The sequence below is a fragment of the Oncorhynchus gorbuscha genome, linkage group LG04, assembly GCF_021184085.1.
Source record: "Oncorhynchus gorbuscha isolate QuinsamMale2020 ecotype Even-year linkage group LG04, OgorEven_v1.0, whole genome shotgun sequence".
Taxonomy (NCBI): domain Eukaryota; kingdom Metazoa; phylum Chordata; class Actinopteri; order Salmoniformes; family Salmonidae; genus Oncorhynchus; species Oncorhynchus gorbuscha.
Window position 1 is genome coordinate 43,114,083 of NC_060176.1, and position 12,594 is coordinate 43,126,676.

Sequence of the window (12,594 nt, forward strand, 5' to 3'; positions counted from 1 at the left end):
TACAGCATCCGATCACAACCATGGCCTCAGCGCACACCCACACATACCATTATTCAGGCCACTTTACAGGACCTGTGCATTTGGTTATTTTACCATAAACAGTTTACTATACCATCGATTTGCAGTGTCCAGTACAATCAATGTCCATTCTGGGAAATGTATCACTGGCTTTGCTTTAGCCATGACGTAATCGAAAAGGAACCGTCCAAGCACAGGCAGTTTAGGCAGGGCAGGAAACCACAATTCCCAGAATGCACTTGAAGTTAACTGTGGAAAGGGGGAAGGGAAACTGAGATTGGAGGGAGTGATACTGAGGTAAAAATAAACTGTATTAAACGATAATTAACTATTATATAGATAATCGCTGCTGTGAGATGAATGTTTAAGAAATAGGGAGAAATAAAACAAATCCGAAAATGTTTTGACAGTTTCCAGAAGGGCAGTAGTTAAACTAGTGGTTGGCTTGTGAAAAAATATTTAGCTTGCTAACTAGGCTAACTTAGCTTAGATTTAGAGTTAGCTAGCTAACGTTAGCTTGCTGGATGACAGTACTTCAGAGCTACTGATGCTGACTTTCTTCTGAGCACAAATGTTATGCAACAAAAAAAAACGCATTCATGATGTAGATAGCTAGCCAGTGCTAACTGAATGTACAGTAAGTTAGACTAGCTAGCAGTAGCCTGTCAGCTCACGTAGCTAGCTTGCTAACGTACCGGTAGTTAGCTAATGTTGTCAGTTGAGTTACTGGTAACGTTAATCACGTTTCAGATTGTACCTTGAAGTTATTTTTTTTGTGTGTGTAGGCTGTGAGTGAGTCTTCGGTATCACGTTACCATTTGGTGAGCCTAGTTTGACAGCTTGATAACGGTTCTAGCTATGTATAACGTTACTGTAGTTAGCTAGTCATTCAATGAGTTTGGTTTGGATACTTTTTCCAAAGATAATTGGAAATAGACAATTGATCAGTTTGTGTTCATTAATAATGAGTATGCTTTTGAGATTTTATTTGTGAGCAAGCTAGCTAGTTACCCACCTTATTTTTCTGCCCCAAATTGCAGATATCCATGACAACCAGTTTGACATAGCATGGCATGAGTGCCCCCTATTGGTTAGATCCTGTCAAGGAGAAGGCCCACTCCAACTCTGCAAGACTTCAAGACTTGCCCCACAAGGGTTTGAACATTGTTACATCGTGGATGTGAGGTGCCAATATTGAGTGTCAAAGCAATGAAGCGGCTGGGAAAGAAAGAGGCCATACCAGACCAGCAGTGTCCATACCCAGCCCTGCAGCCCCTCTAATGGGGCAGGATGCACAACAATTGAATTCAATGAGATCAACCTGTTGACTCTAGTCTGGACCAAGAGAGAGGAAGGAAGGAGAAGTTTGAAACGCAGTAGTTGTGGAAAGGGACACAACAGACAACATGAGGGTCTTCCCAATAGCACTTTTGACCGCCTTAGTCTGAGAAATTAGGCTTTAAAGAACAGGGTTTACCCACTCACACATACATAGGCTCACACACTCATGCCATGGAAGAGGACAGCGGTGTCACATCACACACGGAGGTAGGTGTTTTGACCTGGAGTAGTCTAACCTTTTGAAGTAGTTTAAACTGTGTGTAAACTATGTGATTAACAGTCGCATCAGCTGTATACAATGAAATGGAACAGTATCAGTCAACAGACATCAGTCAAGTTCCAAATCAACATTTTGACCTTATGGCCTGTTCTGTACACATGTTAACTATATACTGTCTGTGATACCATCACAGGGGTAGACAATGTGGGTGTGGTGGTATTCAATCAGATTTCACAATGAGACTTTCTGCACTAACAGATCTATCTGCTTGAAGGTACAACCTTATAGTACTGTAGACACATCCATTAGCCTGTTTTTCTGACTATTGACCGTGAAATGTGTGGTGCTTAGCTGAATTTCTATCTCTCCCTTCTGTTTTTAATCCCCATTGTGTTAGTGAGTGGAGGAGGAAGTAATGAAGCAGCTTCCCCTCTAAAGTGTTCACATGGGGAAATAAAAGGTTTCCACCACAAAGTAGCCTAACAGTTCTCTTTCTCTGCTGTGTCTGCACTGGCACTGTACCATCTTGCCAGGGGTGGATTCATTAGTTGGATTCTGTTGCTAAACGTTTGGTCTCTGTTTTGCAACGGAATCCATTTACCATTTGCTATAGGAACCAACTGGACACAAACGGAACGAAATGTGGAGGGACCTATCAGAATCTGTCCAATAGAGAAACTCGTTTTCGTAGCAAAACGTTTTCCGCTTGGAGTAAACATTTTAAGCCGCAAAACATTTAGCAACCGACCAAATGTTTTGCAACGGAATCAGACTAATAAATACACCCCAGGTCAGGTGAGAGGGCAACCACCTGATCCTTAGCTGCATATCATTCCACAGAGATGTTCCTGCCCCCTTTCTTCCTGGTCTTCCATGCTACCCTGGCTGTGTCTGATGATGCCTCTTGGTCTGTCCCCCTCCTCTCAGGGTCTGAATGGTGTGTCCCATGAATGTAAAGAGACAGAGGAGCTAACCAATGGCCACTCTAACCACAAACCTGTGAGTACAACAACCAACAAGAGGTTCCCTTTCAGAGATGTTTGTTTAAACATTTTTATTAAGCAGGAATTTCTGTATACCTCTCCTGTTATCATCAGTATAGACTGGTAGCTTGTTGGTCCTGCTGTTCTATGTTGCATTGTGTAGTGGTGGAAAAAGTACCTAATTGTCATACTTGAGTAAAAGTAAAGATGCCTTTAATAGAAAATTACTCAAGTGAAAGTCACCCAGTAAAATACTACTTGAGTGAAACTAAAAGTATTTGGCTTTAAATATACATAAGTATCAAATGTAAATGTAATTTCTAAAATATACTTATGAATCAGAAGTAAAAGTAAGGATAAATAATTTCAATTTCCTGATATTAAGCAAACCAGACAGCACCATTTTCTTGTTTTTGATTTATTTACGGATAGCCAGGGGCACACTCCATTTGTGTTTAGTGAGTCCGCCAGATAAGAGGCAATCGGTATGATCAGGGATGTTATCTTGAGAGGTGTGTGAATTGGACCATTTTCCTGTCCTGCCAAGCACTCAAAATGTAACGAGTACTTTTTGATGTCAGGGAAAAGAAATGGAGTAAAAAGTATATTGTTTTCTTTAGGAATGTAGTGAAGTGAAAGTAAAATTTGTAAAAAAAATATATATATATAAAAAGTAAAGTATAGATCCCACAAAAAACGACTTTAGTACTTTTAAGTATTTTTTACTTAAGTACTTTCCACCACTGGCATTGTGTAACCTGTTGTGTTTCTGTATTTCCAGGTGATTAATGGACTGACGCCAGGTCATAGTGTCAAAGAGCACGCCAATGGCAGTTCACTGCTCAAGTCTCTGCCAGTGAGTTGCTCTATACTGTCCCTCATGTCAAAGACATTCCAGGAAAGGGAACTGACCCTACTGTTGTTCTTTAAATACAATTGTGTGTTTACAGATACACTGAGTATACCATACATTAGGAAAACCTTCCTAATATTTAGTTGCACCCCCTGCTTTTGCCTTCAGAACAGACTAATTTCGTCAAGGCATAGACTATAAGGCATCTAAAGCGTTCCATTAGGGATGCTGGCCCATGTTGACTCCAATGCCTTCCACAGTTGTCAAGTTTGCTGGATGTCCTTTGGGTGTTGGACCATTCTTGATACACACGGGAAACAGTTCAGTGTGATCATAGCTTTCATCTGCATTCACCTGGTCAGTCTATGTCATGGAAGGAGCAGGTGTCCTTAATGTTTTTGTGATTTGTCTAGATTTCAGCTCTGAAGCAGAATGGCCTTCTGCAGTCTCTGGCTACAGGAGGAGAACAGCCCAAGACTGAAGGTAAGACACAATACACTCAGTGGCCCCTCTTCCCAAAGGAACAACCATGTCTCTTCCCATAACCAGCCGGCTATGGGAAGAGGAAGAAGAGGATGAGGGGCAGGATATGAAATGATGGTGTCATGGCGTAGAGGGGGAGAAGGTGTCGTTCAGATTGAAAATTAACTGGAGAGGTGGTGGGACCATAGCACCATGACTGAACGATTACTCCTCACCTGTGTATGTTGCTGCTGTTTAGCTGTGTCTGTGATGTTTCTCAGCCGTGTGTATGTGTGCGTTTGCAGAGGAAAGTGCGGAGGTGGAGCAGGCTCGAGAGGAGTGGGAGGCTCTAGAGAGTATCCAACCAGGTGAGCTGTTGTTAGGGGCAACATCTACCTATTCCCTGGCTGCCTGAAAGCTGTGATGTTTTATTCCTCCATTATAGGTTGTATACGAATCTATTGAAGTGTGTTATTGTCCTGTGTGTCTCCAGTGGTCAGTGAGGAGTCCAGTCCTACTCCTCTCATCTCCTTTAATGAGGCGTTGCAGCACTTCCAGACTACAGACCTTGGCGAGGTGCTGGTAAGAATGTGGGTCTTTCTGTGTCTGAGGGTTTTAGGACTGCATTGTAGAGTCTCACTCTCATTACGAAAAAAAGTCAGTTCTCACTCTCTCTGTAGAAGAACATCCAGCCCACCATCCGTAGGACGGGTCTGGCCGCTATCTCACACTTCCTGTTCGGCCCGCCGCGACTTCACCGAGAACTACTGGAGGAGAGGGACCTGGTCTTTGCCATCGCACAGTGTAAGTGTGTGTGTTTGAATGAGAGAGCCGTTTTGCAGACGATAAGAGGCTGATTGTGTGTGTTTTTTCCCCTTTGTAGGTTCTTTGGATAACAGTCAGGCTGTACACATGCGTGTTCTACAGACCATCTATAAGAGGCTGACAGGCAGCAAGCAGGACTGTCCTCGGTTCGGCACCCACTGGGAGAATGTGGGCTTTCAAGGTAAGAGACATCTTCTGTATCTATATTAGATGCCGCTCTCACACTGAGATGAAAAGTGTGATAAGAATATATTGCTATGAAGAAATGAACAAAACACTGAAATGTTGAGTGTGTGTAGGTACGGACCCAGCCACAGACCTGCGTGGTACAGGTTTCCTGGGGCTGATGCACACCCTGTACCTGGTGATGGACCCTGAGACTCTGCCTCTAGCCAGAGACATCTACAAGCTGTCCCAACATCCCACCCAGGTACATACACACTGGCCACAAACTATTCAGGTTAAGGCAAGTAGGGACATCTATGTAATGTGTGCCTGGCTACTTGAATAGTCTTTCTATTTACAAATCCCATTTGGTTTCTACTCTTTCTGCCTAATCTTTCTCCAGAACTTTCCGTTCTGTGTGATGTCTATCAACATGACCCGTATCGCCCTACATGCACTCAGAGAAGAGGCCCTCTCCAAGTAAGTGTCCTGCCCTACTGCTAGAGCCTAGTCACTTGCTTACAAGATGTCCTCACTTTTGTGTGTGTGGTCTTCCAGGGAGTGTAACCGTCGACAGCAGGTAGTGGGGGTGTTGAACGAGTTCTATGTTGCCACGTTCCTGCACCTCTACCAGCTTTGGAAGAGCCAGCAGAAGACTATCTCTGACTCTGGCTTCGTCCTCAAAGGCAACTCTCTGTGTTTTACCCAAGGCTTAACAAAGCCCAGTTGTTTTCACAATAATGTCATTATTAACAACATCCCTTTGTAACACAATCACATCCTTGACATCCACTGTGTCTCTGCTCCCCTCCAGAAGTGGAGCTGTTTGCCAAAAAGAACCCCAAGCAGATGCTGCGTCGGCTTGACGTCTTCCTGAGGGAGAGAAGGTTGGGCGGCGCCCCCCGGGCCTCCCCAGACCCCACGGCCCAGCAACCCTCACCCTGCCTGGGGGAGAGAGGTGCCAGGTCTGAGGGAACCAGAGGCAAGGAGATGCACTTCACTGGAGTGTGTGAGCTGACCCCAGACATGGAGGGAGAGGCCAGGCTCATCTGAGACATAGGGAGAGATAGACTGAGAGTGAGACTGTGAGCACAGCTACACTAGTCTTAGCTGGAAAGAGAGAGTGTGTATCTGTTTGTGTGTGTGTGAGACAGAAAGAGAATGAGGACCCCACCAAGCGCTGACCCCACTAATTTGTGGTACATACCCATTGATGCTGTAAAGCTGCTCTCAGATAATTTTGTATGGGATCCCTTTTCTCCCAACAGAAGTACATGATGGTGTGGCGTTCAGATAACACTAAATCACAGACATGGGACTGATGGATGAATAGAAGATGTCATTAAAGAGGACGAGAGAGTGAATTAAATATTAGCGTTTTCTCTGGGTCTAGTGCAAGGACAGGCATTTTTACGGTACTAGGACGCACCTGATTCTTCTTCTAATCATCCAATCATAGTCTTTAATCAAGGCGTCGATAACTTGAATCAGGTGTGTTTCAGCTTGGCTGGAGCCAAAGCCTGCAGAGTAACAATGCCCACCCTTGGTTTATTGAATAGCTGCCAAGCCCCAGGGCACCGATCTGTCTATACGGCCCGAGTAGAGTTCTGGAAAGCCATAGTGTGTATGTCTGTTTTCTACTGTCAGCAGAACCAAGCCTGGGTGTGTTTGTGTGTGCGTGCTGGGTATGAAGGTAAAGGTCTGTGTTGGCTATAGGGAGTTGGAACAGTGAGCAATGTGTTTGTGTGTGTAGTTGGGCTTATGTGTGTGGTGGGTCTGTGGGCTCCGATGGTTCTTGTCTCCATCTCCCAGTGCAGGTTGAATAGGCCCAGAGCCCCCCCTATTGTATGGGGGATATATTTTTTAATAATTTAAAAACTATTTTAGTCCTTTCCAAAGGGATAGCTGTTCATGACAATAGATGAGATTATACTGTATATGAAATGATATTATATGGATAGGGTACTTGATGGTATTTATAAAAGTGAGAGGAACTTATTATGCTAAGAAACTCAGGATGAGGGTTAGAATTGTTAAGCCCAGTTCAAATACATAATGAGACGCGACGCAACTGTCTTCATTAGGTGAACTCAGCGAAATGACATTGCCACGTGCGGCAACGACTTCAAGACTTCGCTCTCACCATCTGCGCATGCGCACAGATTCGCTTCAGGCTGTTTGCTTGTGGCTGCCACAGGACCAAAAACAACGGAGAAATTGAGCCTCATTGCGTCAAGTTGTTGCGGAAATATACCCACTGTGCTGTTTACGTTCTGCGTCTTCGTCATACCGCCGAGTCTACATTTTAAGGAGTTGTAGAACTAAGTTTGTTTAATATGAACGGTGTCGCCTTAACGTTTCAGGTCGTCGGCTGCAGCTTCCCAAGATTCTACATGTCAAAGCTTTAGCTAAAGTCTTGCGACGAGACTGATCCATTTAGCCAATCAGAGAAATACATGCGCTAACGTTCTGTTTTCAGCCAAGCAGACAATTAGCTATCTGCTAGCTATGTTGCTGCACATAGCTAGCCTAGCTTGCTGATAATAGTATTTATCTGACAAGTCATAAAGTGTACCCTGTTTCTGGTGCATGTATTTCAGGACACTCGTTTGCTACAAGTGGCAACTTCGTTTCAAAGTTGAATCAATATAAAGAGGCAGTGTTACTGTGGAAAAGGTCTCAACTGCGCTTCTCGTCTTGATCTGATTGCCCCTTTAGTCAGTTGTTGTACAACGTTCAAAAATGAGCTACTTGTTATCTCGTCTCATGTCGGCTGTTGTATCTGAACTGGGATTTAGCCTTCGTCTCAAATATAATGTTTAGGTAGTCCCTATATAATGTTCTACTTTTGATCATATGCCCTGTGTTTCTCTGGTCAAAAGTAGTGAATTACATAATAAAAATGGTTTCATTTGAGATTAGCATTTAGACAGGTCAGTCAAGCCAACAGCTGACTAGCCATGGAGTAGCAGAGTGTGTTGGTGGGCTGGTTTAGTCAGACTAGTGATTGAAGTCTGCTGGAAACTTTCTACATGCATTCCGTTATAGAGCATCCAACTGGAGTTGTTTGACTAGGGCAATCGTCTGGGTTATCTGACTAAATGGATAGTGCACACAAATGACACATTTAGCTAATCTCATGGATATCTATAATGAGCTAAAGGTTAGGGTGACCATAGACAACATGGTATTGTTATGATGAGGAACATTTGTGATTTGGGAGAATTTACTCATTTTAAATGATAAGATGATAGTGATGATAACAGTGAAGGGTGTCTAAGAAGGTGTACCGTATGCAATCCCAATTCTGTCATGGATAATCAGTAATAATAGTGTTGTATGATGAGGGAAATCCTTCCTTATTTCAGGGTGTTTGTGGGGAATGGTATAGTATGGCAGGGGAGCATAGCTCTGCAGTCTCAATCAGTAGCATGTTCAGGTAGCACTAGTACTGTAGCATCAGATAGCATCCTTGTTGTTTTATCTTCCTTGTAGAATTTGTTGCTCTTGGTCATGTCTCATTTACAATCTTTAGTGCCAGTGAGTGTTCAAGCTGTTACTATAGGACATTCACCCCCCCCCCCCCCCATCTACAAGAGACACACACATCTCATTAGTGGAGCTACTCAGTGGATGAATGTTTTTGAGGTACTTGTAGATCTTCGGTAGCCTGTTCTTAAATATGATCTTTGTCTTCTGCTCTGAAAGCAGAACAAGTAGGAGGGGGTCATTTGAACCATACTGTAGAATTACAGTGACGTCATTCTGTGAGTAGGATGCTGCTTGTGTTCCAGATGGTTCTATTGTGTCTGCTCGCCCAGAGGATGTCATGTTACCCTCTAAGGGAAGCCTATAAAAAAATGGATGTATCACTGTGTCAGGGGTTTGAGGTAACACAAACCCATTCAACTCATTCTAAAGTATACACATTATATAAACATCTATAAAGGTGGACATTATCAGCTCCTATACATAGCCTACCTTGTTTTATTGGGTTATTTCCAAGCACATTACTCTCCACATCTACCCCCCTATTTTTTTTAAAGGAATTCGTGCTCATTATTTTGCCAAGCGTATGTGTTTTTTTTATCAGCAAAATTTGCACTCTTACAGAATGTTGGAGGTGTGTACAGTGTGAGTGTTGCTAGGTGGCTGAATATTATGCTTTGTTTGTGTTGTTTTCAAACCGGCATAAAGGAACTCTTTGTAGCCGTAATCTCATCATAGCCCTCTTTAAGCTGAAATAATGGACTAAAGTCTATTTTATTTTAATTTATTTAAAAAGGCAAGTCCGTTAAGAACAAATTCTTATTTACAATGGCAGCCTACCGGGGAACAGTGGGTTAACTGCCTTGTTAAGGGGCAGGGTGACAGATTTTGACCTTGTCAGCTCGGGAATTCGATCCAGCAACCTTTCGGTTACTGGCCCAACGCTCTAACCACTAGGCTACCTGCCGCCCCGTTAATAATATAACTGAACGTGCATTTCAGATTGTGAAGATACACAAAGTTATTTTTTGTTCTATTTTAGCAGAGGGGCTTGTTGCAGTTCAGTGTGTGAATCAGGAAGTTTGTACAGAAGGTGATTGTAACTATATGATTGTCAGTAGGGCGTTCTATTGAAACACATTGCTTACCTCAAGACTTCAGACAAATCTTCTCTTTCTCTTCTTTGAATGTCTGTTAAGGACAATGGCTTTTCACTTCATATAATGGCAGATTGTATCTTTTCTCTTTCCTTAGTTATACACACTCCCTCATACACAGCTTGGATGTCAAATGCCATGTATATTCCACACCTGAAACACTAGTGAACTAACACTGAAGCTGGTAGGTCAATGTACTTTTTTTTAAATGACACAGGCCCACTATAGGCCCAACCACACGCTTAGATCCACATAGCTTTTTGTCAGCTTGACTGCAGATCCACTCTAATGGATTTTTGAACAATCATTACTGATGTTGACTATGTTAATGATAAGCTAATTTACTTGTCGCTTCGACGGTATCCACTTTCTTGTGTGTATTAGTGATTGTTCCCACCTTTTGACCATGTCAGGGAAAAAAATGAGAAATAACAATGATATTAGTTTCTGATCGTACAGAAAAATTGTGTTGCTTCTCCAAATTTGATTTGCAGTCCTAAATCAAGGTTCTGGCTTGAAATTTGCACCAGTTATGTCACATTTTGTTTTCAACTGATAGATCTCAGTTCAAAACCAAGAGAAAACGGGTCTTAAGCAGGATGCAAGGTACTCTGAAATGAGTGGTCTGAATCTGCTTTGTCGACAACAAATTATTTCCTGAATCCCCTGCGCTTTATATGGAGATGTTCTACTGTTGCTTTTGTCGTCTTTTTTCCCTGAAAGCATTTTATGACTGTACCTTAATTGTAGATGCCCTATTTTATAATGGGAGTTATTTCAGAAATATGTGCCGTTGTACAGTAAAATGTATGGTATGGAGAAACTTAAATAAATGCAATTGAAAACAGTTATTTGCTCTCTTTCTTTGTGCTGTGGTTATTATTCTTGTATTTGTATTTCTTATGGATCCCCTTTTAGGGTTGCACATTTTGGGGAATATTCAGGTGGAAACATTCTGTCGGAATTAACGGGAATATATGGGAATTAATACCATTTAAATGTAGATTTTGTTTTTTGCATTGGATATATTTACCTTACCACATATGGAGGCAGAAACATAAACCCTTTAATTTAAGAATACATAATTGCAAATTATAAAATCCTTCCAAAAGAAATACAATTATAAAAATTATTTGTTACGAATTGAACTTTAATTAAATGAGTTGACTCAACTAAAGCTTTGGTTCTCTTCCACTCAGGCTTCCATGTCTTCTCCCTGGACCTCCTCAATGTCCACCTCTTGAACATCAGACTTTGAGGCCTCATCTTCACTCACTTTCCAACCTTGTTGAGGCCCGGAAGGCCACCCATTTGTCATCCCTTGTATTGATCAGCATGTTGCATGCTTTTGTGTGTGTGTTCCCAAACAAGGACCAGTTGCGCTCTGAGGTGGCTGATGTTGGTAGGATTTGGAGGATGATGGAGGCAACAGGAGAAAGAGCCTCAGATCCACAAAGTCCCTTCCACCAGGTGGCTGATGAGATATGATGGCACGACTGCCATATTGCAACTCCATCCCAAAGCCCTTGCTTGGAAGTGTACTTTGCCAGACTGCCAAGAACCTTGCCCTCATCCAGGCCAAGGAGGCGAGACACAGTAGTGATGACACCATTGGCTTTGCTGATCTCTGCACCAGACAGGATGCTCTTGCCAGCATACTTGGGGTCCAACATCTACATAGCGGCGTGTATGGGCTTCAGGTATAAGTCTTCACGCTTTAAAAAAATATATTTCAGAACTGCAGTTTCCTCTGCTTGGAGCAACAGTGAAGTGGGCAGGGCAGTACGGATTTCTTCTCTTACATCTGCAAGCAGAATCTGAACATCATATAGGATGGCATTGTCTCCCCCAATCTACTGCTATAGGTTTCAGGAGTTTCAGGTTGCTTACCACTAGAAAGAAGAAAAAAAACTCCCAAAATACAATCTTGATGGGGCTGTCCATATCGGCAGACTGTGATATGGCCATTTCTTGGAGAGACTCCTTCCCATCCAGGAGACTGTCAAACATGATAACACCACCCCAGCTGGTGTTGCAGGACAGCTTCAATGTGGTGCTTCTTATTCTTCTCACTTTACTTTGTGAGGTAGATTGCTGCTATAACTTGATGACCCTTCACATAGCTAACCATTTCATTGGCTCTGTTGTAGTGTATCCATTGTTTTCAGCACCATGATGTCCTTGAGGAGCAAATTTAATGCATGAGCAGCACAGCCAATGGGTGTGATGTGAGGGTAGGACTCACTTTAGACCAAGCAGCCTTCATGTTCGTAGCATTGTCTGTCACCAGTGCAAATACCTTCTGTGGTCCAAGGTCATTGATGACTGCCTTCAGCTCATCTGCAATGTAGAGACCGGTGTGTCTGTTGTCCCTTGTGTCTGCACTTGTAGAATACTGGTAGAGTGGTGGAGATCATGTAGTTAATTATTCCTTGTCAACGAAAATTCGACCACCCATCAGAGATGATTGCAATACATTCTGCTTTCTCTATGATTTGCTTGACCTTCATTTGAACTCTGTTGAGCTCTGCATCCAGCAAATGAGTAGATAAGCATGTTGGGTTGGAGGGGTGTATTGCTGGGCAAAGAACATTCAGAAATTTCTTCCAATACACATTACCTGTAAGCAACTTTATGCAATTGGCCAGATGATTTTGCATCTGGTTGCATTCTTCACATATGATTTGGCACAGTATTTGCAAATATACACAGCTTTTCCTTCTACATTATAGCTGCAGGGAAATGTCTCCACACATCAAATAGTGCCTGTGGAATTTTCCTATAAAGATTAGTTAGCAGGATCAAGCAAGCTAAAAGCCACATGGTAGCAAAGACTAACTAGCAGAAATTGTTAACCTCTCTGGAGCAGGCGTTCCGCTAGCGACCCACCTCGACAACATCCAGTGAAATTGCAGAGCGCCAAATTCAAAATACAGAAATATTCATAATAAACATTCATGAAAGATACAAGTGTTATACATCGGCTTAAAGATGAACTTCTTGTTAAATATAGCGGGTAGGTGAATCAGGTATCTTTCTCAACGAGAAATAAATACCTTAACATACATATAGCTTAATCCA

The 12,594-nt window shown here is 42.5% G+C and overlaps 1 protein-coding gene across 2 annotated transcripts; it reads left to right on the forward strand.

The window, feature by feature from the left end:
* The first annotated feature begins 215 nt into the window (after positions 1-215).
* LOC124034102 (ELMO domain-containing protein 3-like) lies at positions 216-10,360 on the forward strand. Of its 2 annotated transcripts, XM_046346845.1 has the most exons (14): positions 260-315; positions 804-839; positions 1,059-1,566; positions 2,507-2,578; positions 3,344-3,418; positions 3,829-3,898; positions 4,183-4,245; positions 4,371-4,459; positions 4,558-4,681; positions 4,761-4,883; positions 5,002-5,132; positions 5,271-5,347; positions 5,426-5,553; positions 5,682-10,360. In XM_046346845.1, the coding sequence occupies exons 3-14, from the start codon at positions 1,531-1,533 to the stop codon at positions 5,918-5,920; spliced, it is 1,227 nt and encodes a 408-aa protein (XP_046202801.1). In that variant the 5' UTR covers positions 260-315; positions 804-839; positions 1,059-1,530; the 3' UTR covers positions 5,921-10,360. The 2 variants fall into 2 exon arrangements, with proteins under 2 accessions (XP_046202800.1, XP_046202801.1); XM_046346844.1 differs by lacking the exon at positions 804-839 and having other exon boundaries at positions 216-315.
* Positions 10,361-12,594: the final 2,234 nt, after the last annotated feature.

Coding starts and splice junctions, on each gene's coding strand:
- LOC124034102 (XM_046346844.1), top strand. CDS start 1,531: ATGGAAGAGGACAGCGGTGTCACATCACACACGGAG. Junction 3,419..3,828: donor CACTGCTCAAGTCTCTGCCA/GTGAGTTGCTCT, acceptor TGATTTGTCTAG/ATTTCAGCTCTGAAGCAGAA. Junction 3,899..4,182: donor AGAACAGCCCAAGACTGAAG/GTAAGACACAAT, acceptor GTGCGTTTGCAG/AGGAAAGTGCGGAGGTGGAG.